This window comes from Sminthopsis crassicaudata, chromosome 1 (genome assembly GCF_048593235.1).
Source record: "Sminthopsis crassicaudata isolate SCR6 chromosome 1, ASM4859323v1, whole genome shotgun sequence".
Lineage (NCBI taxonomy): Eukaryota > Metazoa > Chordata > Mammalia > Dasyuromorphia > Dasyuridae > Sminthopsis > Sminthopsis crassicaudata.
In genome coordinates, this window is record NC_133617.1 from 165427399 (window position 1) to 165454572 (window position 27174).

The 27174-nt window shown below is 36.5% G+C and overlaps 1 protein-coding gene across 3 annotated transcripts in view; it reads left to right on the forward strand.

The window, feature by feature from the left end:
• The window catches only part of FARS2 (phenylalanyl-tRNA synthetase 2, mitochondrial), a 642841-nt gene that overhangs the window by 192563 nt on the left and 423104 nt on the right, over positions 1-27174 (forward strand). For all 3 annotated transcript variants that reach the window (XM_074270896.1, XM_074270886.1, XM_074270878.1), the window contains exon 4: positions 11171-11302. In XM_074270896.1, the coding sequence (XP_074126997.1) occupies positions 11171-11302 (132 nt within the window). The remainder of the gene's footprint in view (positions 1-11170; positions 11303-27174) is intronic.

Consider the following 27174-nt stretch of genomic DNA (forward strand, 5'->3'; position numbering starts at 1 on the left):
CTTCATTTTTGGACATGTCTCATGCCAGTTTTTGAAATCTTTTAATCCTGGTCTGCCTGAGATTGAGTGAGTGAGAGAGAAGAGGCAGGCAGAGAGGGAATGAGAGAAGAAACAGACAGATGTGAAAGAGGACAGACATGAAAGAAGAGAGACATGAAAGAGAGGAATAGATATGAGAAAGAATAAAAAAACATAGAGACAGACAAACTACAGAGAGAGGGAGATGAGGAAGGAAGGGAAAGGGAAAGGAGAAATGAAATACACAGAGAATGAGACAGAAATAGTGAAAGAAAAACAGAGAGAAACAGCAAAAGTTACAGTTAATGTCTTTTGCAAGAGGCCAGTCCCAATGGGTAGCTTGAATGTTTTTCTTGAATATTCATCAGATGCTGTTCCCACAAGGTTATTTAGCAATTCTCTGCCACATGTTTATCATGAAACTCTCATAAAAACTCTTACACCCCTCCACCCCCGTTTTTCTAATTAAAAAAAGAATCTGTGATTTCATGAGTATAGGGAGCTTTTAGTGAGGAATATCCTTGACTAATGACTAAAGTACTAATGGTATTTGTTCTGCTCACTGTACAGTCTTAGAGTTGCTTAGGCTCCTAGTGAACTTGCCTGGGGTCATATAGTCCATATGTGTCAGAGGTGGTATATGAATCCAGGGCTTCATTACTGAGAGATCAGTTCTGTATCCATGCTTCCTATCATCATCATTATTCATTAATCAATTATTGTCAATCAACAAACATTTATTAATATCTGCTCTGTGTCAGGCACTGTGCTAAGTACTCATTGATCTAAAAAGAAATCCCTGATTATCTGTTTAATGCAGAAACACTGCAGGATACATACCACTCGATTAAGAAAGTCATTTAAAAGCTTTCCAGCAAATGCTGCAACTTCAGTGATGGAGGATCCCACAATATTTGTGATATCAGTAGCAGAAACCTATAGACAAATGAATACCACAGTGTATTCATTAACTTAAATATAATTATATAATATCTTTTTGATTTATTAAATGGTCCAGTGGAGGGCAGTGTTATTGAGGACAAAAATATGTATATATATTTGCATATGTAAAATACATGTGCATGTATATAAAAGTACATATGGTTTGGTTTTGACTACCAATTCTTCAAATTTTAAAGACTACCGCTTTTGATAAAGTAGTCTAAGTAGAAGGAATTAATGAAGATGGAGAAGGAAAGCATTCAAATGAATCAATAAGTCACCCAAAGTAAATAAAATATGAATTCATATACATGCATTGTATTTTTTTTTTCACCAGAATACTACTCAGTAGATTTGTGGAGTTGGCAAAGTAACCCTGACTTTTCATGTCTTGTACCCATGATTCTGCAGGTCCTAACCAGCTAGAAAGAATTCTTTTGGTCTTTCTCCAAGTCTTTGTCTTAGCCCAACAGTGGACTATTCATTTGTTTTCTGAGAATCTTCTTGGTTAAGGTCCAGGGTTCAAATTTCTAAAAATGTTGTTCTGGCTTTTCTTTTGATTCATCAAAATCAGCCAGCCAGTTTCTAGAAATCATGTGAAGCTGTTTTTTTCAGACTAAAGATGCAAAATTTCTAGAAAATGTAGGCCATGGAATTGGCAAAGGAGGTGTGGTGGGTACAAAATGTCAGGGGGAAAAACACTTTGAGAGAAATACAAGTTATTTTAATTTAAAAACTACTCTTTGCAGAATTAGTCATTTTTAATTTGGGAAGACAGAAGGCATTATGTGTGTAATCCATGTCCCAATATCTAAAGCTCTAGAGTCAGGTGGATTTGGGTTTGTTCTTAAGAATTTTCCAGAAGTCATACTTTGTACATGTTACCACCAGGATTTCCTTAAGAATCTCAAAATTAGGTTCATTTTGTCCAGACTCAGGGACGTTGAGGCCCTCGGCACCCTTACAAAGCACTAAAGCGTACACATGTACTCTTGCACACATGCACATTTATTATCCTTGCTTCATCTAAAAACATTCAAGTTAGAAAGGGCTTTCAGGTACCTGAACGTCAAGATAAGAGTCAATGTAACTTCACTTATTTTTTCCAAGTGAACTATATAGTCCTCCAGACATAGCACTACTCTATAGTTGATATTTTCCTGAAAGGTAAGCACAAGAAGATTACAGAGAGATGACCTCCTCTCTGATAAAAATCAAATCAAGAATTGATTAAATACTATGTGTCAGACACTGTGCTAAGCATTAGGGATACAGAATACAGACAGCAAAATGACAGTCCCTACTCTGGAGGAACTTACATTCAAGTGAAGGAAGAAAACATACAAAAGGAAACTGAAAAGGAGGGTAGAATGAAGAGTAAATATGGTGGCTCTGGAGAGTTGGATGTGGAGCTCTGGAAGGAATGAAGAAGTAAACATGGCTGTCCTGACAATCCTACTCTCACATGGAAGAGTTGAAAGGAAGTGGCCAATCAAGGAAAAGATCTCTTGGATTGGAGAGATTTTTCAAATGGAGAATGCTGAAATACAGTGACAAAAGCAACTTCCAAGATTAGAAGGTTAAAGGCAGAGAAGGAAGGCCAAGAATGACATGAATGAACATGGCCGGCCTGCGGGCCCTTTCTTAAAGTGGTGATTCTAAGAGAAAACAACCAATAACTCTTCCTCTTGTGAGCTTCACATTTCCCCAGAAAATTTGAGGCTTCCCAAGAAGGAAAATGTTGTCTTATCCTCTGATGAGTTCCACCTCTCTTCATGGAACTATTAAGTTCTCCAGTTTTTCTTAACTGGAATTTTAAAATTTGGGTTGTTGGCAACCCAATCTCCTTCTCAATGAGCTATTATTCACAGTAGGAGTTGAAGGTAATTTATAGTTCTGCCCTTCTTTTTCCAGTCTCTGGCCGTTCCTATTTTTCTACCTCCACTGGTACATGTTTATTCTTCCTGTGAGGAACTGTAGTGAAATTCTTCTCACCAGAAAGCTGAGTTCAGAAACTTGAATATGATTTTTCTATTTTCATTCAGATTTAAGCTCCCAACTATAAATGTCCCTCAAGGCTTTGTTTTGGGCTTTTTTCCCTTTATATATTTTGATTATTTCATTATCTTTCTTAGGTTCAATTATCATCCCTTTGAAGATAATTCCCAGATCTATACATCCAGCCCTGGCCTTTCTTCTGAGCTCTAATCTAATATCACCAATTGTAATGTCTGGGCTAGGTTTCTGGAGAGCCTTGGGACCAGCCTTGGTCTCAGCAGAATAATCACTTAGGAGACTAGTCAGGAGTAAAGTCCAAAGTCTTCATTGTCTCTTACACAGTCTGTCAGTCTGACACAGTCTCCTCTGCCAGTCTGCCCGTATGTCAGTCTGACTTCTGTCTGACTTCCTGTCCCCAGTTCTTATAAACCCTACTACAATTACATCATTAAAGCATAATGAATATGTGTGAACTAGAGACTATTACATCACCATGCTAAGTACTAAGGATATATAAACTAGATAGCCACTGTTTCATCAATTCCTCTGAGTTAGTTAACACCTTGTTTCCAGTATACTTCTTTCAAGTATACTTCTCCCAAGTCTCACTGTCTACAACCAACTACCTTTTAGACACCTTGAATCAGATGCCCCTCAGTCATCTCAGAGTCTGCATGTCCAAAATTAGATTGATTATCTTCTCTTCAAACCTCTTCTCTGTAGCGAGCTGTCGTCTCCAGAAGCTGCTGGATCGCTCTCTGGGAAGAGATCTGCTGTGTCTACTCAAATCTCTCCAACAGATTCTTCTTCCTGTAACGAACCATTGTCTCCAGGCAGTTGCTGTTAACTCTTGTCCAAAGAAGTGACTTCCCTTCCTGCAGAGAGCCCCGTCAAGCCTGATGCAATTCAGAGTCTTTCTTCTTGAATCCTGGCTCTGAATCTCCTCCAGCTCTTATCCTTCTCCAGGCCGATCTGCTCTCTGCGCCCATTGCTGTCTCTTTTTATCCTCCCAGAGAATGGGCGTGGGATAATGCAAGGGCTTCTGGGAAGAACCACCCCAGCCAATGAGCTTGCCCCCTCTATCAAGGAAACCTGAGTTCTCACCTTGTAATTGTCCAGAAAACCTGAATTCTCACCTTGTCACCATCCAGACAACCTGAGTTCTCACTTAGTAATCCTAACATCTCCCCCTTTCTTTTGATTTAGAACATAGGACAGTCATGACCTTGAAACATAAATCCATCAATATGGAAGGTATTACACATAATTACATAAATGACCTTGAAACATAAATCCATCAATATGGGAAGTATTACAGATAATTACATAAATTACATAAGTACATAGTAACATAGTAACATAACACATGCTAGAAGTATATAACATAATCATAATCAAATAATCATAAATTGAAAATTTATAAATGTCCATAAGTCCATTGTCCATTAGTCTCATCTTGTGTGAGGAAGTCCAATGATTCCTGCTGGTTTTTAAAGTTCTTTAACAGTCTTCTTATTATCCATGCTCTTTCAGTGTCAGATGTTTCTTAGATCTTCTCCTTTATTTTGAGGTCTTTCTCTTTTTCTGTCTCTCTCTGGTGGACAAGGCGAATATGACTCGTTGGCACCCATCTGATTCCTTCTCCTGCTGAAGAAATACAAGGAAACCCTCTCTCCCAGGCAGTTAACCTATCTAATTACCTTCTATTTACCACTTTCTAAATCTCTTCTCATCATCTGGCAATTACATTGGAATTGTTTGCACTGGGCACAGCCCTGTTGGTTTAAAAGGCCTGTATTCTCCCCAAGTGTAATCCATTTTTGCAATCTGATTGCCTTTTGACTGACTTATCAGGTAATCCCTTTCTGCCATGTGATTGCTTCTCTGCTGATTGATTAAATCAGAGTCCTGGCCTTCTAAAGGCTCTTTAGGTGTAACATCAGCTGCCATCATGCCCCAAGTCTTTTTTGCCTGGGGCCCTGGACCTGGGCCCCTCATCCCATTTCTCTGAATTATTCTACACTCTGATGCCCAATGGAGTCCTCTGTTGCATTTTGGACATGGGGTTTTAGGTCTTTTTTCACCCTGTCTTCTCACTGTATCTCCATACCTACACTGAGCTCTTAGATGTCCAATTTTTCCACATTGAAAACATCGCCGAGTTTCTCTAGAAGGCCCTTGCCAGGAGGGACCCTGTCTTTCCACATTCATCATTGTCCGGGTGTAAAAAGCATTTGTTCCCACTGTAGCACAGCGTCTTATGATCTCCTCTAAAGGAGCATCTTTGTCTAATCCCCATATAATTCTTTTACAAATCTCATTGGCATTTTCCTTAGCCAGATGTCTGGTCATTATTTCTGTAGCTGAATTTTCTCCAATAGTTCTTTTGACAGCAGTTTGCAAACGTCCCACAAAATCTGCAAAAGGTTCATTGGGACCTTGCTGTATTTTAGTGAAAGCCTCTCCACGATCTTTCTGTCCAGGAAGGACACCCCAAGCTTTTATTGCAGCCTTAGCAATTTGTTCATATATTGTCATGGTATAATTAATCTGTTCCGAATTCTCTCCATACTGACCTTCACCAGCCAAGTGCTCAAAAGTGAATTGTGTGTTAACTCCTATTTCCAAATTGCATCTGACTTGAATTTTACATAATTCATGAAATTCCGCAAGCCATAATAAATTTTCTCCAGGTTCCAGGCATATCCTTGCTATGGATTTCCAATCATTCGGGGTTAGGACTTCATAAGACAAACCATCTAGTAACATTTTGACATAAGCTGATGTAGTCCCATAAAGGGTACAACCTTTTTTCAAATCCTTAATTTTATTCAAATCTAAAGGTGCATATCTTCTCATTTTATGACCTACAGAATCAATATTTTCAATCACAGGATATGCATATATAAAATCACTTATATCCTGTCCTTCTCTCTTAGCTTTAACCAATGCTTTTTCTAATCTTGTCATAGGCTTAGGCTTCTTCACAGGCAATTCTGTTTGTGTTTCTGCCTCTTCCCCTCTTTCTTCCTCCATCTCTGAAGGTGGGGTTGATGTGGGCCTGTCAATAATCTGTTCTCTAGGCAGGGTTGAAGCTTCTTCAAGAGAATCATACCATAATTCCTCATTTAAATCCTCTTGCTCTAGGGAAAGATCTTGATCTTTCCTTTTTTCCTCACACTTCCTCCTCTGTTCATTTTTAGAACTTTTCCTTCTCCTACAACTTGCTTGATAGTTTAAGGCTAATTGAACTATGTTGTAGATATAAAATACTTCTGCAGAAATTGAACGAGGCCCATTTTTTGCTTGAAATTCTTTCATTTCATATCCCACTAGCTTCCATTTATCTACATCTATCTTTTCTTCCTCTAAGAACCAAGGGGATGTGCGTCTTAATGCAGCCAAGAGTTTAGCAATCTGTACCCAGGTTACAAGTAAACTCTGCTCCTCAATTATCTTGATTATACTCTCTATAGTACCACTCCTGAATGGAGCTGAGGTTGCGTCTGGGGCTGAGGTTGAGTCGGCTGAGGTCCAGGGATTGAATATAGCTAACATCTGCCCCATTTCAGCTATAAGAGATTCCTGGTTTAGCCCTTAACAAGTTAAGTTCCTTATTTATCTATTAGCACGCTCACTTAATCTTTAACAAAGTTTCCTCGTTACTCACGGTTCTGGGTCAGAGAGACTGAGATCTAGATCGGAAGCTTTTCCACTGGAATCAGGACCGTGTCTGTCCCTGTTCGGGCGCCAAAATGCGAAGGTCTGGTCTAGCTCTTCTTGTCAGAATAAGCAAAAGTCCTTGCCCCACGTTGGGCGCCAATTGTAGCGAGCTGTCGTCTCCAGAAGCTGCTGGATCGCTCTCTGGGAAGAGATCTGCTGTGTCTACTCAAATCTCTCCAACAGATTCTTCTTCCTGTAACGAACCATTGTCTCCAGGCAGTTGCTGTTAACTCTTGTCCAAAGAAGTGACTTCCCTTCCTGCAGAGAGCCCCGTCAAGCCTGATGCAATTCAGAGTCTTTCTTCTTGAATCCTGGCTCTGAATCTCCTCCAGCTCTTATCCTTCTCCAGGCCGATCTGCTCTCTGCGCCCATTGCTGTCTCTTTTTATCCTCCCAGAGAATGGGCGTGGGATAATGCAAGGGCTTCTGGGAAGAACCACCCCAGCCAATGAGCTTGCCCCCTCTATCAAGGAAACCTGAGTTCTCACCTTGTAATTGTCCAGAAAACCTGAATTCTCACCTTGTCACCATCCAGACAACCTGAGTTCTCACTTAGTAATCCTAACACTTCTCCTTTCAGATTTCCCAGTTACTAAGACATACCATTAGAATCCAGAGCCAGGTCCATAACCTCTGTGGCTACTTCTCTTTTTGCTTTTTTAACCTTTGTATATCCCAGCTCTTGCCGGATCTTGTCATTTCTGCCTTCATGGGGTAGAGCATATAAGTCTTCATCTTTCCTCTCACATCACAGACATTCCATCCCTGCTCACCCTTACACCCGGACTATTGATATAGCTTTCTGGCAGATTTCCCTGCCGTAAGTCTCTCCTTACCACAATCTATCTTCCACTCAGCTGCCCAAGTATTTTTCCTTAAATGTAGGACTGAAATGTCACCCTCTATTCAATAAGATCCAGTGACCCTCTGTTGCTTCCAGAATCAAATATAAAATCATTTGTTTGGCATTTAAAGCCTTATCTTTTAAGTCTTCTTATCCTTTACTCCCCTTCATTTTCTTGACAGTCCACCTACATGGGACATCTTTCTTCTTGCACAAGATGCTCCATCTCTTAACTTTGTGGTCTTTCACTTGGTTGTTCCCCATGCAATAGCTTCTCACTTGTGATTCTTAACTTCCCTGGACTCCTTTAAGACCTTTCCCAGTCCCAGTACAGTTCCCATCTGTCACCCGGACCTTCCACCCCCTTTTATGGCTCCTTTCTGAAATCAACTTCTGTTTACACAGTATATATCTCTTATGCACAGTTATTTACATGCTGACGTCCCCATTAGAATTAGAGCTCCTTGATCAATATCTTGCTTTTTTTTACTTTATATTCTCAGTGTTTAGCATATTCCCTATCATGTAGTAAATACTTTTATAAATGTTTGTGACTAACTGATTCATTTATTTCTTTTTGGTCTCCACACTCTCTTTTTATGACCTAATTACATATTAACCTTGCTCCAGTTGGTCATTCTCATTGCATTTTGAAGTGGCCATATATATTCCAACAAGGAAACATCTTCAGTCATCTTTATGTGCTATCAATAGCCATTTCCATAGCGTGTTAAGAGATGAAGGCCTACTCAAAGGTTTCATCTTTTGACTTTGTGGAGGTTGTCACATAAATAGAGACTAAGTTGCTCTTAAATAGCCATATTTAACATGTGAAACTAAGACTTAATATGTTTCCAAAACAATAATGTACTAATTTTTAAAAATAGTATTTTATTTTTTCAAACATATGCAAAGATAGTTTTCAACACCTACTCTGCAAAAACTTGTGTTTTAAATTTTTCTCCTTCTCTCCCTGTCCCCCTCTCCAAGATAGCAAACAATCTGATTTGGTCAAACATGCACAAATCTTATAAATAATTCCATATGGGTCATGCTATGCAAGAGAAATCAGATCAAAAGAAAAAAAAAAAAAACAAACCACTAGAAAGAAAAAAAATAAACCAACAACAACATAGGTGAAAATATTGTGATGCACACCGAATCTCCAAAGGTCAATAATGTACTAATTCAAATACTTTCTAATATTTTACCTTGTCACTATAAATGAATCAGCATATTACTGAAGTTTAAGGAATTTAATATTCTTTAATTTTTAACAATTTATGAGAATTGGAGGGAAAAAAAAGATCTAAATACAGGAAAAAAGAAAAAAAAAAAAAACACAACCTATTGCATTAGAGAAAAACCAAAGGTATTTGTTTTGTGGCCTGCATGTCAGGAAAATGTAGAAAGCACTTATCTTTCAGGAAAAGAGCTGATGAAAGAAGAGGAGGGGAGAAAAAAAAAACAACACTAAAATTCACTGAATATTATTTCTGCTACCTGGATCTTTGTCTAATCAATCTTATTTTCTGAGCTATCACTATCAGCAGTTTCTGCTTTTCTCCATTCTTCATTTTTATCACTGTCATGGACTTCTGAACATTGAAGGTTTGCCTGAATTGAGACAGATTTTTCTATCCCTTCTTATATAAGTTTATTTCTTGATATCATGTGAGTACTTCAAAATTTAGAACAATTTTCTTCTACTGCAGTAGGTAGAGGAATCTGAAGCAGGTAAGAAGAGAAATCCATAAGAAGTTAGAGATACATTGTACAAGACCTTTATCATCCACCAAATTACAAGCATGGGGTAAAGACTATATAGGAATATCTTATATTAAACTTTTTAAATTGATTTTTCTCAGAAATAAAATTTATTATCTTTTAAAAATCCAATCAAATCATTTATGCACAAGACAAATGATGGGGGAGGAAGAGCTGGGAGAAGAAAGGGGAAAGAAGGAGCAGGGAGAAGAAATCTCTGTGTGTCCCAAGCAATCCCTCAGTCACCTCCCTCCTTCTTCTATATAATTCTGTTGAAGCAAAATTCAAGTAGTTTATGAGTGCCACAAAGTAAAATCCCTTTAATGTATATCATACAATATATGGGCATTACTGGCTTTTGTTTTTTAATAAAAGCTCACAGGAAAGCTCTGTATTCTTAATAAGGGAGTAATAAATATTATTTTCTCACTGGTTTTAATCACCAAGTACCCCCTTAGGTCCAGGCTTCATTTAGTGTGACACTTTGATACCTTCTTTAGTGACCCTCCTTCCTCTCCCCCCACCCCCAACTTATTTTTTGAAGTTCTTTGGCTTTGTTAAGTTATTCAAATCATAAGTTGAAACTGGGTTTAATTTATGTGTAACAATCTAGTAAATGAAGATATGCAAAGTGAGCTTGGCCTTTATTCGTATTTTAATGTATTTTTCATTATCATTATGATTAAACAGTAGCTAAGTGCCCAGAGCTCAATGAACTGTTATAGATCCTGGCCAAAGGAAATTAACTGAAATTGGTTCCTGCCTTGGGAAAGTGCTTGTGAGGTACATTCTCATAGCCCAAGATTGTTTCTGGAAATCTAGTCTTCCCTGAGAGCACAGCTGTTAAAGAGGTTTGTGACAGTTACCTGCTGTGACTCACAAGAGAGGGTTACAGGAGTTTTACAGCCAGGGAGTGTTTTTTTATGCCTGGAAGAGACTTTAGACATGATCTCCTTTCATTAGCCAATCTTTCCACCCCTATAACCAAGCAGTTCCTACTCCTGTTTCCTGACTATGAGAACGACATCAGGCAACTATGGCTACTAGTGTCTCCTTATTGAAGGGTGTGAGTGATTGAAGTTGGGAAATTCAAATTGACCCTTTTGTTATAATAGGATTTAGATAGCTGGAAGGTACAATTAGTAGAACTATGGTCCTGGGCTTGGGATGACTTAAATGCAATTCCAGTTTCTTGACACTTAGTGTCTGTGTTACCTTGGGCAAGTCAATTAAGTCAGTATCTGCCTCATCAGTGAAATGGGCATTCACAGATGGTATTGCTGTCAGGTTAAAAAAATAGGATATGATGATAATTTAGAGAAATTAGAGAAATGTAATTTTGGGATTAATCATTAAGCTATGTTTGAAGTAACATGGAAATTTAGTGGGGAATTTTTTTTTTTTAAGTTATTTGGATCTAAATCAGATTTTCTTTAATGGGTCATAGAGAATGACTTAAAGTGAAAGATAAATAACACACTGAAGAAATAAGCCTTCTCCCCCTGAATTCCAATCTCTGAGGAGCTGTTAGTCATTTCCACTTACAGAAAATAACAGAATTACCTGCTTTCCCATGATCTTGCTTTATTTTTCCTCCTCTGCCAGGTGGTGCAGAAATTTGACAAGTGATTGATTTGGTTTCAGAGGGTGCTGGAATTGCACAAAGTGTTTTTCGTATTAGAAAAGACATGGTCATTTTTCCCACAAGTTTAAAGATTTATTGCCTCACACTAAAGTATTGCAAATTAGGTTGTTTGCTATTTATTTTCCTCAGAATACAGTAATTGGTGTCATTAGCTGAAGGGCAAGTTTGATCCACAGGAGGTAGTGGAAAGGCTTTTAACACCCACTATTTATTTATTTGAAATATTTGTTGCAGGACTGGAGATTAGATGGGTGGACTGCTACTTCCCTTTCACTCATCCGTCTTTTGAGATGGAGATCAACTTTCAAGGAGAATGGATTGAAGTGCTGGGATGTGGAATCATGGAGCAACAGCTAGTCAATTCAGGTATGCCATACTTTAGTGCTTCCTCAGCAGTTTTGGTCAGTTTTCCCCCATAAATCTTCCCGCTAAGGATCATTGGAGCCCTTCTCCTTGTTCTCCTAATATCCTGAGGGAATCGATGTGCCCCCCTTGGCTGCCTCTCTGTCTTTTCTCATTGTCACTGCCTGCCGGACTAGACATTTCGTTTTTTCTCACCTATTGTATCCTGGATAATGTGTTTGATGCTGCTTGTTGCATGAGGTGAACCATTATTCATAAACTGGATAGAGAATACTTATACCCGCCTTTGCATTTTTTCCATTGTTTGCAGTTTTGTTTCTTCCGAGATCATGGTGTTCTATGAACCATCACAAGCACATAGCATATCCAGGTATTGTTGGAGTCTAAGATCCTTGAAAACAGCGCTCAGTTTCCTAGATAAGAGCCAGTAGGACCCCAGAGTGTTACTCAATGCTGGACTCAGCTGATTGTCAAGCTGCAGTGCATGCTACAGTTGCACATTGGCAGCGCACCCCAAGATGTACATTTCATCCATTCTGTTCTTCCCTGTGTCTAATTAATAATTGCTGTGGCTTTCAGTGATGAGGTTTAGTAGTGTTCCAGACTTCCTCACAATTAATTGGTAGTGTCATCTGAGAATACAAATATTTGATAACCATCACTATCAATTGTTTGAATTCTGGGGAGGTTCCACAATGATAGGAAACACCTTAAGTGAACATGTCTCCTTGCTTTACATTTCACTGGACATCAGGAGTAAGCAGATTGTAGAACTAAGTTGTCCCTACAGAAGCTTGACTTCCACAGCCTCGTCTATCCCGGATTTGAGTGATTTTCTAATAGTTGTGGGAGAGAGATGGTCTGAAGAGAGCTTCCAAAGTTAGATTTTGTTCTGCAAAGTTAAATAAGTGGTAAAACAGTAAACAAAATATGGTTTGTCAAAAGACAAAATAAATGAAATTCTCCATATTCTTGATAGTCGGTTATTAGCAAAGTCTTCCAAACTATTTGTGTTTCAAGTCAGAGTGTGTGTATGCACCCTAGGTATCCAGGTGTGTAGTATAGATCATTCAAATGGATCTTTACTAATGCTGTATCACCTTGTGATAATACATTTGCATGTCTTTCTTGAAAATTTTGCTTTTTTATTCATAATTGGGTATCAATGTAATTATAATGCCCAAAACTTCACCTGAAAAAAGGATAAAAACGTTTTTCTCCTTTGCAGAGGTAGGGGTCCATAAATGTGAAACATTGCATATATTCTCAAATAAAATAATTGTGTTGATTTTGTGGAATTTCTTTTTTTTTTTTTTTTCTTTGTTACAACCAGTGGCTTGATGGGTAGGAAATAGGATATATTTTAGGATGAAGGTAATGTAAAAGCAAAACATGTTAATACATTTTTTAAAAAAGAAAAATATTAGCTTGACCAGGATTCATGAATTTGGAAAAAACAAGAGCAAAGGTGAAAATTTTTTTTTCAAATAAATACATTTTATTTTAAAAATATTGATATATTTAATACATTCTTGCATTATTACAATGTTATAAGTGTAAAATAGCGAAGTAAAACCCTCTGGGATATGGATCACACCTGTCTGCATAATGCTACATTCCATATTGTTATAACGTAGTACCTCTCTTCTCCCTTTTCCCCTCCACCCTTCCTACATAGAAGAGAAAATTTTCATCATCCATCTTCTGGAATCATTATTGGTCACCAATTAAGCTCACTGCTAGTAGTATCTATTAACTATATCTCAAAAAGGTCTTTTCCCCAATAGTTGCTGGCCAAGATAGCATCATGAATTCAAACTTCCTATCCCCATAGAAATCAACATTAAACCACTTTCACTTACAATTAAAATAAGCAGGACCTTCCTTCTTCCCTCCCCAGAATTTGTTGAAATAGAACTTAAGATCATTTTGTCTTGAGTATAGTTTGGGAGCTTGAATGGGACTCACTTATCTGTCTAATATTCCCAAATCAGCAGTAAGAGAGAGGTTGAAAAATATAGGCATTTGGGGATCACAGGATTTAGTTCTGGAAGGAAATTTAGAACTAAACTAGTCCCTTCTCTTTGTTTTATACATCAGTCAATCAATAAAGCTCCCATTCTGTGCTAGGTAGTATGCTGGACATTGAGCATCTAATGACAAAAATAAAACAGATGTTGCCCTTAAGGAAACTTGCTTTCTTTTGGGGAAGGTAATATGTGTCTATGTATCAAATATATCAAATGTATTCCAAATAAATAGGCAGTTGGTGATGCAGTACCAGAGTTCAGAAAAAATAATATAGATGAATTTATACACTTGGGAGTCAAGTACATGAAGATGATTTCTAAATACAGGAAAGGTGATTTAAAAAAAAAAAAAAAAAGACTGCTAGCTAGGGCCTTAAGATTTATCTACAGTTAGGATGCGGAATATGGAAGAGCTGAAGAGAAAACTAAGGACTAATGAAATTAAATAACATACTCAATGGTCATACAGATAGTTAGGAACAGACTTAGGCCTTGATCCTCTGATTACAAATCTGCATTTTTTTCTATGACATTGCTTTACCGAAAATAAAATACAGTTATAGAAATGAAGTTTAGGGCAGCTAGATGGCATAGTGGATCAAACACCGTTCCTGAAGTCAGGAGGACCTGAGTTCAAGTCCAACACTTAACACTTACTAGCTTTGGCAAGTCATTTAACTCCAATTGCCTCACTAAAAAATAAAAAGAAAGAAAGAAAGAAAACTTAGATAAAGCACAGAATACCAAAGCTTGGATTAATATTCTTTTTTAGACAAAATTTTATTTTATTCTGAACTTAGAAATAAAACAAGCATTTCTATAGCATAGCAAAGTAGAAAAAAAGAGATGATTTTACATGCAACTTCAGATTTATTATGTACAACTTACTATTCCTTTTAAATATATAATAAAGCTATCATGTAACTTCCTTTCTCCCTCTCCCCCAGAATACCATTAGACACAAATATGATACAGAAACCACTTCTACACCTTTACCAAGGTATTAGAGATGATGGGAATAATTTCTGAATGTCCTTTGGCCCTGTGTGGGGAGTGCTGGGGGAAAGAGAGAGACATGTCATTATTGTCTCTGGATAATACCTAGCTTCTGATAATGGTTACATTTTTTCCAGGCAAGGAAAAAACAAAAAGATGCAGAAGGTGGGCAGTAAAGTTGCTTTGTGTGTCTTTTGTAGCTTTGTTGTATTAGTGAATATGTCCATAAGGTTTGTATACTATTCAGTCATCCCAGTAATTAGATCCACTGAACATGAAGTGCTATCTCTGCACCTTGAAATCCTGAGCTAGACTAACACAGCGATAAAAGTACATTTTCCAATATTCTTGATGGTTTTTTTATTCAGTCAGTAATTGATAGAATTTAGTTATCTGAAAAAAGTTTCCAAACCATTATTGCTCACTAATGAGGCTCTGCTATCTTCCCATTAAATCAATCCTGTCATGAATTCTTGGGGAAAAAATGAGGACATTGAAAACTGACAGTGTAAAATAATAATAAATTTGAGATTAGAGATGATGAGATATATTGGCTTTGAGGGGGCCAGAAAATTGGGGATATAAAATTGTTTGTGATAAAGATAGTATAAAAAGGCATCCAGAGAAATAGAAGAAAAGGATTAAATGAAGACGTACACATACTGTGGAAGTCCATATTTTCAAGTTGCAGTTATCATGATAAATCTTTGTAAAAAATCCATATGTGAAATCCATATTTTAGCCGTTAGCCATTAAATACTTTCAATAGTATATACTGTAGTCATTTAAGTTTGTTTGCAGTTAGTATCTGGTTTGCCCTAAGGCTCATGGAAGTTTGCATAATTGAAATACAATATTAGTACTTCAGATTACCTTTTTCATTAGTTTCATTCTTTTCTTTTTCCAGGCCATTCATCAGAAATATTACCGTGTATCAGAACTGACTGATGGAACTTCTGTTTCTTTCTGAAATCTCTCTCTGTGTCTCTCTTCTCTTTGAGATCCAGCTTCTTTTTCCTGAGTTGTATGAGCTTATACCATAGGCACACATGCTATAGATTTGGGAGTCAGTTGCATAGCAATGATATTTGAATCTATGCAGACTGATGAAGTCACACAGAGGGACAGAAAATAGAAGGGGAAAAAAGAGAGCTTAGGGCTTTGAGGTTTGCCCATTCCTAAGGTGTATCACTTCATCCCTCTATGACCAGGCAGCTCTGCACTACTTACTGAGTAGCATCAGTAGAGGGACTTTATATTTGTGAATGGATGGATGAAATAATGTCTTTGTACCAAATGTAAACCAACACACCAACAAAATAGCTTGAAAGGCAGATTAAAGAAGTATTGTGTCCCTAGTATTCTTAAGCAAAATATGTGACATAATACCTTATAATAGCTGTGTGGACAAAGTGGATAATTATGATCTAGTTGGATGGATTTGAAACTAGTTAAATAACTCAATCCAAAGAATAACAGATAGTGGTTTTATGTCAGCTTGGAAGAAGGTATCTGGAGGGTCCCCAAGGAGGTGGGCTTGACTTTTGTGTTCTTTACCATTTTTATCAATGCCTAAGCTAAAGACATAGATGACATATTTATTCAGTTTGTCTGTGTCATGAAGTGGATATGGGTGGAATATCTAAAAAGTCTTATGACAGTAAAACAACCAATATAAATTTTTAAAGTTCCTAGTAGGAACCAAGAACTATGCTGAACAGCAGGGGATATTAAAACAAAAATAAAAGAATCCTTGCCAAGAAGTTTTCATTCAACTAGGGGAAGTAGCATGTACCCATATACAAATATATAGAATACATAACAAAAGTGGTGCTTGTGGGAAACACTCCAGTAGGTAGGAACACCAGGAAAGGCCTCCTGTAGGAGGCTTCATCTAAGCTGAGCTTTGAAGAAAACTCTGGGTTTGTAAGATTGAAGGTCAAGAGGCAGTCTTCTAGATACATGATAAGGCATGGAAGACAGAGAAGAGGAAGAGGGTAGGCAAAAGCCCAGAGGTGGAGGTTGTAATATTTGTGATAATATCAGACAAGCCAGTTTTCCTCAACTTGAGAGTTGTGTAAAAAAGAGTGATATATAAAAAGCCTTGAAAGATAGGCTAGGGCCATGAAGAAGGGTTCTGAATGCTAAATAGGGCAGTTTGTATCTTATCCTAGAGTTACGAGGGAGCCATTAGAGTTTAAGGAACAGAGAATGACATGGGGAGAACTTTGGCTTAGGGATATCACTGGTACTAGAAAGATGAATTAAGAAGATAGTATAGTTGGCCAGCAAGAAGTAATGAGAGGCTGAAATAAGGTCTTAGCTATGTCAATGGAAACACAGGGATCAATGGATTCAAGTAACATTATGGGTTAATTCTGGAGGGAGAAGGGAGGTGGGATGGTGTGATGTCAGCAATAATTATAATGGGCCAATTTGGGATGATTAAAACTGTGGTTGTGTCCTCAAAAGAAATATGGGAGTTTGGAAGAAGTGTACATTTTTGGGGGAAGATAATTTTGGGCACTTTGAGATGTCTGTGGCAGATTTATTTGGAAATACTTAGTAGGCAGTTGGTGACATGAAACCAAGGTTTAAGAGAGAGATCCGAGCTTGCTATCTAGATTTGTAAGTCATGTAGAGATAATAGATGAATCCAGGTGAGCTGATGAAATCACCAAAAGAGAGAATGCTTAAGGAGATTATAACTCAGGAAAAAGTCTTAGGATACACCCACAGTTGACAAAATAAACATATTGCTCCAATAAAGGAGAGTAAAAGGAGTGCTTAGATAGGAAGAAACCTGAGAGAGGATAGTCATGAATGCCCAGAGTGTTTGGAAGACTTGGGTAGTCAACAAAGTCCAATACTGCAGAGAAATCAAGAAGGTTAAGGATTGGCTAGGGGCATGGTGATTTTCATTTAGGAGATTAATGGTAACCTTGGAGTGTGCAACATCAATTAAATGTTGAAGTGGGAAGCCAGATTGTAGGGGTTTGAGAAGTGAATGAAGGGGGGAAAAATGAAAATCTAGCTTTTTCTTGGATTTTGCCTATAAAAGGAGAGATGTAGGATGTTAGCATGAGAGGATAGTTGGATCAAGTGAGGAATGTTTATGAGATGAGAGGGACCTGAGTGGGCTCGTAAGCAGCCAAAAATGAGCAGTAGGTAGGGCAAAATTAAAAATGATTAAATAGATAATGGATAATTGCAGGGATAGTCTACTGGAGGAGGTTGAATGCAAACAATAGAAATAACAACAAAAAACCCAAGCAGAATGAACCAGTGCCAACTATATGAAATATGTATTTTAATAAGCCAGGATAATGGACTAAATCTAATAAGATCAATGTAAAGTTGCATATTCATGTCCAAAAAAATTAACTTCAAAATAGGAATTGCGAACTATTCATCATTTTAAGTGAGAGAGACCTGGGAGTTTAGTAGATCCTAAGTATAATGTAAGTCATTAGTGCAGCATGGCAGTTTAAAAATAAAACCCAAAAAACAAAAGTTCAGTATGTCTGAAGGATATGAGAGAACTGGAAATCATGTTATATCATGAATATCAGTTGAAGGAATTGGGAGTGTTTAGCCTAGAGAAGGAAAAGACAAAATTTATGGTGACATGATATCTGTTTTCAAGTAAAGTTGTGAAGGGCTACCATATATAGGGGAGATTAGATTTACTCTACTTGTTCCCAGAGGAAAAACTTTGAGAAATTGGATAGATGAAAGTGGAAGAAGATAATTTATCCCATGTAAAAAGAAAATTTTCCCAGCAGAACTATAGAGAAATGGAATGGGCTACCTCAGGAGATCTTGAGTTTCTCCTCTCTAGAATTCTTCAGGGAAATGCTCAATGACTTTTATTTGTCAATTATATCGTAATGAGATATCCTATTCAAGTATCAGGGTATTGACTATCTTTGAAATACCTCCCATTCTTGAAATTCTATAATAATGGTAGAAATTAAAGATTTATTAGGCAATTACATACTTTGCTTTTGGTCTTCACACAATCCTGTGAGTGCAAGTCTGGAATTATTAACCCCATTTTACAGATAATGAAACTGAGAGCAAGTCACAAATCAGTTTACTTGTCCAAAACTTTGTAGTTTGTAAATGGTAGAGGTAGATTTGATCTGAAATATCCTCACTTCAAATCCAGTACCCTTTACATTGTATTGCAAGTTTGATCTTTCTTGGTACATTCTTTTTTGAAGAAAAACATGAAATTACACATTTAATTTAGAGATATGATATTTCTATTCTCTCTTCTTGCTGAGTATAAATATTTTGAATGTGTATATAAAATGAAGGGTTTCTAAAAAATTTTTCTGCACGACTTGACTTGGATTTTTAAGGGAATATATTTTGTATTTAGTCTATCTTAAAAGTTTGATCTGCTTTATAACTGTATCATGTGATTGAAAATGGAATGGTGTGTTTTTTGTTCAAAATTTTTTTTTTCTTTTTCTTCTCTCTCTCTCTCTCTCTCTCTCTCTCTCTCTCTCTCTCTCTCTCTCTCTCTCTCTCTCTCACTTTCTCTTTCCTAAGGCACTTGGAGTTAAGTGGCTTGCCTAGGCTCACACAGTTAGGAAGCATTAAATGTCTGAAGCCACATTTGAATTCAGGTCTTCCTGTGTTCAGGGCTGGTACTCTAACCACTGCACCACCTAGCTGCCTCAAAATTATTTTAAAAGAACAAAATTACAGTGTGACCCAGAAGTAGTTAACATTCCCATAGAATATTGCTTCTTGACTTTACTCATTTCACCATTTTTTGTCCCATTTTGATTAATTGTGAAGTGGGTGGAATGCTGCAGAGAGATGTTTCTCATTCTTTATGAAAATCCTTTAAAATATTTATATTTCTTTCCCTCTGGACTCATTTAGGGTGAAAATTTCTTTATATAGAGTGTTCATGGATCATTTGAGCCGGAAAAGAACATAGAGTTCCTCCTCATCAAACTCCTTATCTTATGGACAAGGAAATTGACTATAGGGGTTAAGTTATTTGCCAGAGGGAATCACACTAGAACCCAGGTCCCCTAAATCTCTATCCACTGGGGCAAGAGCCAAGAGGCAAGACATGCACCTGGATGAAGGGACATACAAGGTATTCTTAATTTAATTGAAGTGAGAGAGGTCCTTTTGGGAGAGGCTGACATAACTGGAAAGGTGGAGTTGAGTGATTTAGTCGGTGGAAGAACTTATCTGGGCTGTATCTGTTAGAGGGAAGTCATCCAAGTCATATAGTTTCCCTTTTTTTTGCTAATTATTCTTGCTTACTCAATGATATGTATGCTATTGACGTGTTAAACCTGTTTTCTGAACTCAACTTTGACTATCATGTGGCCGTTTCAATTGCCCAACATAGCTTTATATCCTTCTGATTGAACAGAATCACTAGGTCAAACTATGCTTTATTCTAGAATATACTATTTATTGAACCCTGTGGGACAAAAGAATATTTAAATACATTGAGAACAGGTGGAAGGGAAACTGTCCTTATGGTTATCCTTACAGAGCTTGGGGGAAATTGGTATTTTAAAAGGCAATCTCCTTGAGGTTTGTTTTTGTTTTTTTCTTTTGTTTCTATAAAATTTAAAGTCATTGATTATAGGAAGAAATGTCTTATTTCCAGTAGACATTACAATTTACTGTTCCCAATCTTTTGGGATTTGTTTCATTGCCAGAGAATCACATATTAAGTGGAGTCTAACCACCTTGACAGAAGCCATTTTCTTGGAAAGTTGCGTCAGTCTAACCACAGTAAAATCAAAAAACCTTTCATTTATAATGTGAATCTAATCCTCTCATGACTTGACTGGTAGCTTTAAGAGAATGTGGTTTGCATTTAGTCAATCTTAAAATTTTGGTCTGTTTTATAACAGTATTACATGAATGAAAATGGGATAGTTGTCTTTTGTAAATTTTTTTTTTTCTGAAGCAGTTTTTTCGATGAAATCTCTCTCCAAGAGCTTCTTTTTCTTTATTTTCAACAAAATCAAAAGATTGGAGAAAAAAAGAGGAAAATGTATTTTACATTGTAGCAATAACAATTGATCTGAGAAACTGGAAGAATTGAGGAGAGAAAATTTAAGAATCCTCAAACTGCTTGGAAAATATGACCAAAATAGAGAACCTACAAATCATATTTCAAGAAATCACAAAAGATTCTTAGCACCAGAAGACAAAGTCGAAAAAGAAGCCATTACTCACTACCTCCTGAAGGAAATCCCAAAATTATATATACTTATATATAAAACCTAGAATATCCTGATCAAAGAAAAAATAGTAAAAGACTCCAGAAAGAAAGATTCCAAGTACCAAAGAACTACAGTCAAAATCATACAAATTTTAGTAGCTCCCACTATAAATGACAGTTTAGGAAACAATATTTCAGAAGGCAAAAGATATAAGCTTACAACCACTAACAAATTACTGAGCAAAGCTGAGTGCACGCTTACTGGGGGAAAATGAAATAGAAAAATTTATGAAATAATTTTAAATTTTTGAAATGAAATAGAATTTAATGAATTCTTTTTTTAGTGAATTTAATGAAATAGAAGAATTCCAAGCATTCCTGAGACAGGATCTAGAACTAGACTCTGAAATCCAAACGTATAAAGGTAAATGTAAGCAAAAAATCATAAATAACTGAATGAAAAACCATTTATGTTTTCATATGGTTAAGATGATACATGTATTTCCTTACCATTAGGGTTCACTACGGATAGCCTAATTAGACAGAGGGCCTGGGAATGGTTCTGATATGTTTTGGTAATTCTTTAAAGGAGGTGGGAATAAAGGAGGAAAAAAATGAAGAAAACTATCTCACAAAATTGGGCTGCATAAGTAGAAATCTAGTAGAAGTAGTAGACCAGAAGTTGACTAGATCATGTCAGAATTAACTCATAAAAACATAGGTCTAAATCTAGAAGGGAAAGCTAGGTCAATTGGTGTGCAATCCACTCCTCTTGCTATAATACCACATTGCCTTTAAAACAGGAGGGCATAGTATGTAGTTAGTACTTTTAATATTACATTTAATTACTGTCCATTCATGATGTATTTATTCAGCAACCATTAATTAAGCTACTATGTATACTTTGATTAGTTGTTGTCCTTCCTTAAATACCATAATGATGTTTGCAATTGAGTGTTTGTCTCTGTGTGTTTTTTATTGTGCTACTTTTGAATTGGGAACCTAGTGGATCTTATTATCAGGATGATGATACAATCTTTCCATAGATTTATTTCATTAGAATTAAATAATTCAGAAAATAGAACAACTAGATAAAGTCCTCTGCTCTCAAATCTTGTTGCTTATCTCTTGCCAACTTTCAGCTGTGGATTTACTCCCACTGTTCACCTCCTCTGCTCCTTCTTACAATCTGTTGAATTCACCAAGAAGAAGCCTTACCACCATTCTGAGTACATTATAAATTTATGTTATTTCTCCCATCTTAAGGATAGCTTAAATTTATATTTTTTTATTTTAAATAAATTTTTAAAAAATTTAATTTAATTTTAATTTCAATTAAAAAAAACCCATACATACATAAGGTATATGAATAGAGTGAACCTGGAAGCAGGGAAGATTCATCTTCCTGAATTCAAATATGGCTTCAGATACTTATTAACTATGTGACCTTGGCAAGTGCACTCTTTGCTTCATTCAGTCTTCATCTATAAAATGATCTGGAGAAGGAAATGGCGAAATCACTCCAGCATCTTTGCCAGGAAAATCCCAAAATGGGAGACACAAAGACTTGGACACAATGGAAAAACTTCTGAACTACAAATCCCTCCTTAACTGGGCTCCCACTGCAGCTTCTTTGTTTGATTCTGTTTCTCACTCCTGACAAAAGCACCCCTTCTCCCCCCTTTCTGGCGAGGATCTAACCTCTTGCTTTACCAAGGAAATGGAAGTAATTTGACATAAATTCCTTGTTCTCCCAGTCTTCATCTCCAAACCCTGTAGCATCATCATCTCCTATTGTCTCCTCTCTTCCCTAGTCTTGTCCTCTAGTCCATCCCCTACTGTTTCTCTTGCAGATTGTATCATCAGCACTTCTTCATTCTACCCTAAAACCAGGATTCAACCTCTCCCTACATATTGGTACCTTCTCTACTGCCTTTCAGCATGTCCAAGTCTCTTCCATCCTAAAATAAACACCAGAAACTGTACTGTTCCTTCAGGTCCTCTGGTCTTATATCTCTCCTTCCTTTCTTAGCAGAACTCCTTGAAAAAGCTGTCTAAAGTCTTCAGTTCCCCTAACCATTTGCAGTTTGGTTTCCACTATGATGACACCAATGAAATTGTTCTTGTCCAGAATGATGGTCTCTTCTCAGCCCTTCTCCATCTGGTGTTTCCTCTGCATTCTCTTCCAGGATACTTGTCCCTCATGAGCTTTTCATGGTCTGCTGGTTCTTCTACCTTTCTTCCACTCTTTCTCCATCCTTTTTGCTGTTGATCATCATTGCTGTACCCTCTGACCATTTTCCCCAATTTTGTGCTAGACTCTCTTCTCCCTTTTGACTTATCTTGAGAATCTCATCTGCCTGCACAGGGTTAATTGTGGGCTATATATTGAAAACATATAGGTTATAAACGAGCTCCACCCTCTCCTTTAAACCTCAATCTCACATTTCAAGTTAGTTGTCCTAAACATATCAAGCTCACTAGTACAAACTGAATTCTTTAGCCCCAACATGTCCTCTTCCTCATTTTCCCATTTCATTTGAAGTTGTTACCACCCTTGTAGGCTACAGAACCCATGATTTTTTATTTTCTCAGTACCCCTTTTGCCACATATACACTTAATTGCCAGATCTTGCTGTTTTTATCTCCCAGACATCTCTTGCATTTAGCTCCTTCTCTTTTCCTGAATTCAGGTCCTTATTACCTCTCACCTAGATTATGATACCAGCCTCCAATTTTCTTTCCACTTCAGTCTATCCTTTTTTTTTCCCCCCTGAGGCTGGGGTTAAGTGACTTGCCCAGGGTCACACAGCTAGGAAGTGTTAAGTATCTGAGACCAGATTTGAATTTGGGTCCTCCTCAATTCAGGGCTGGTGCTCTATCCACTTCGCCACCTAGCTGCCCCCAGTCTATTCTTCATAGCTCTGCCAAAGTGATTTTTCCATAGACTTCCATCTGACCATGTCATTCTTCCATTCAACCATCGTCCAATGATCTCCTATTGCTTCTCTCTCTTTTGCTTTTATAATAAAGTACAAACTCCTTTGCTTAGCTTCTGTAGCCCTTCACATCCTGTGCCAAACTCTCTTAACAGTCATATTGGTACACTCTCTTTCCTGTTTTCGTAGCTCTTTTGCACTTAGAGTGTCATCTGCCTGGAATACACTCTCTTTATCTCTCCCTTTTAGAGTTCCTCTCTTCCTTCAAAGTTTAAAGTTTAAGCACTGCCTTCCACGTGGAATCTGATCCTCCCCCCTGCAACTTTTAACACTTTGTACATAATTTTATTTATTCATTTCATATTTATGCTCTAATATTTATACATGTATACAGTATTTATATTTGTATATTCTAATATACATGTATAATACGTACATGTATATATTTTATGTATATATATAGAAATATGGCTAAAGGGTAATATGTTTATATGTGTATATATATGAACATATCTACTTATCTATATTTATATGTATCTTTTTCTATCCTTTTGATAGGATAACATTTACCAGTATTTCCTTAACACAACTTTTTTTCTCTCTACTCATAACATGGAAAGACTTAGGTTTTCCCTTTATACTTTAGCCTTAGGGATTCAGTTTTCCTAGAAAGAGACAGTTGTCCCCAAGATTTGATTAGCATGGGGTTCCCTGAACCAGCTTCCTAAAGGTTTATAAATTCCCAGTCATGAACAGTTGGGGTCTTTAAGACTTGGTAGAAGGAGGAATTTTAAATGCCTCATTTTGTCTCATAGTTGAATCTGAAAATTGTACAGCTTTAGAACCATCTTTGAAAATTTCTCATTAGAATGCAAACTCTTAATATGTAGAGATTATTTAATTCTTTTTTAGTGGCTAACACAATTCTGAACCCACAAAAAAACTTAAAATATTTATTGACTGGTTGATCTCTTCATTTGGCAGACTTTGAATGTTTCCTAACCTATTTGGACTCATCTAATACCCTTCATTTAAAAAAAAAAAAAAAAAAAAAAAAAGCAGACATAACAGCAGCAGCAATTATGGGTTCTCACTTATAGATCCTACATAGCCTGTTGGCAAAATAATTTAAAGTACCATTCAAATTTATATTTATATATAGTTTAATATATGCTGAGCTTTGGTTTACATGTTTTTTTCTAGAGTGGGTTTGAGTCTTTTTATATTATAGAAAGTTATTTTTCTGCCTACACAAAAATGTACTAGTTGCCTTGTCATATTAACATAATCTCTCACTTATCATATTTTATATTAGTAGTATGAATGAATTCCTGATTTTGTTGCTGGATTTTTGAGACGAAGAGCTTTGAAATTGTGAACACGTAATACCTTTCTAAAATTTACTCTTGATCTCCTAAGGATTCTGAAAGACTTAGTCTCATCCATTGTGGTATACTATGTACATTGTGGTATACTATGTTCTGAAATCCAAATGTACCATACCTAGTTTAATAACTCAGTTAGAAAAGGAAATGAGGTTAGTTTGCTACAACTTGTTTTTTTTTTTTTTTTTTTTTTTAATGAACCCATGCTGACGTCTTCTTTTCTAAATGTTCACAAATACTTTTTTATTAGTCTGTTCAAAAAAATTTCAAGGAGTAAAAATGAACCTCATTAGCTTATAACTTGAAACATCCACCTTCTACCTTTAAAAAAATAAAAAAAACCTATAACAACAAAAATTGGAACATTTATATATCTCTGGTCCTAAGCCTTATGTTTGTTGCGATTTCTCAGTGATGACCAGGATCACATTAACAGTTATATCTACAAATTCTTTCCTTAATCTGGGATTTAGTTTGTCTGAATCATGTGATTTAGCCCTATTGAAGGCAGTTAAGTGTGTTCTTATTATCTTTGTGCATATCTTGAGTTTCATTTCCCTATTAACCATTTTTATCCTATCCTTCCCACTCCAAAAATCAGTTCCCTTGGTGGATAAAACAGAAACAAAATCAGAGGTACATAGTTCTGCCTTCTTCATTTATCATTATCTTCTTGACCATGATAAGGTTCTATCCCTGTATCTTACTCTTGTCCCTAACATAATTAAAAAAAAAAAAATCTATAAACTCTCCATTTAATTATTCTTACATTTATATTCCTCAATTCAAAATGAATCTTAGTCTTCATGATGCAGTTATTACAAGACTTGTAACTTTGTGATCTTCAATTCTCTGCCCACATTTGTCTGACCTTTTAAAATTTAAGTTCCTCAATGAGCTTTCTGTTCATCCATATAGACCTTTTATTTGCCACTCCATCTTCTACCTGTTCTGGGGTCCCACTGCTAGGATGGATATTAAAGATGAATACTGAAGCTTCTGGTTAGGTAAGAACAGAAATTCTCCATGCTACATTAACCTTCCAAAAAAATACTCTTTCAGATATTAAAAGAGACAGAGAAACAGTTTTCTGAGCCAGATTTGGGAAAGAGTGTTTCCACTCTGGGCTGCCATCTCTACCTCTGCCTTCTAGTATGTATTGATATTTTTGATGTTCCTAATTCTCCCATGGCAGGAATTTGAACTTTTTTATTGTTGTTGCTAAATCTTTTCTCTCTTTCTATTTGAGCTCATAGTGGTATTTAATTACTACATGAGAAAGTTAGGTTATTGTTATAAAGTTGATGTGCATCTTATTCAAGGACCAGAAAAGCTTACCAAAGAAGAGAGAGAAAGGAGCATCATTGGGGACTCTCTATGGACTATGTTCTGATGAATTCTTCTCTATAAAGACTTGTCTCATAAATTTAACTAAGCTTATATCCATTCAGTCACTTTGACCTTTAGGAGAATTATATTTATTTATTTGTTTGTTTGTTTGTTTATTTATATTGATTTTATAATTATAACATTTTTTTGACAGTACATGTGCATAGGTAATTTTTTTTTTTTACAACATTATCCCTTGTACTCCCTTCTGTTCCGAATTTTTCCCCTCCTTCCCTCCACCCCCTCCCCTAGATAGTATATCCTAGGTACAATATATACGTGCAGAACCGAATTTTGTTGTTGTTGTTGCAAAGGAAGAATTGTATTCGGAAGGTAAAAATAATCTGGGAAGAAAAACCAAAAAAAAAAAAAATGCTCACAGTTTACACTCATTTCCCAGTGTTCCTTTTCTGGGTGTAGCTGATTCTGTACATCATTGATCAATTGGAATTGGATTAGCTCTTCTCTATGTTGAAGATATCCACTTCCATCAGAATACATCCTCATACAGTATCATTGTTGAAGTGTATAATGATCTCCTGGTTCTGCTCATTTCACTCAGCATCAGTTGATGTAAGTCTCTAGGAGAATTATATTTAAAGGTGTATTGTCAGATGAAGAGATTGAAACTATTTTTAGTCATATGAAAAGGTGCTCCCAATCACAACTGATCAGAGAAATGCAAATTAAGACAACTCTGAGATACCACTACACACCTCTCAGATTGGCTAAAGTGGCAGGAAAAGATAATGATGAATGTTGGAGGGGATGTGGGAAAACTGGGACACTGATGCATTGTTGGTGGAGTTGTGAAAGAATCCAACCATTCTGGAGAGCAATCTGGAACTATGCCCAAAAAGTTATCAAACTGTGCATACCCTTTGACCCAGCAATGTTTGATCATGAATGATCATGGGCTTAT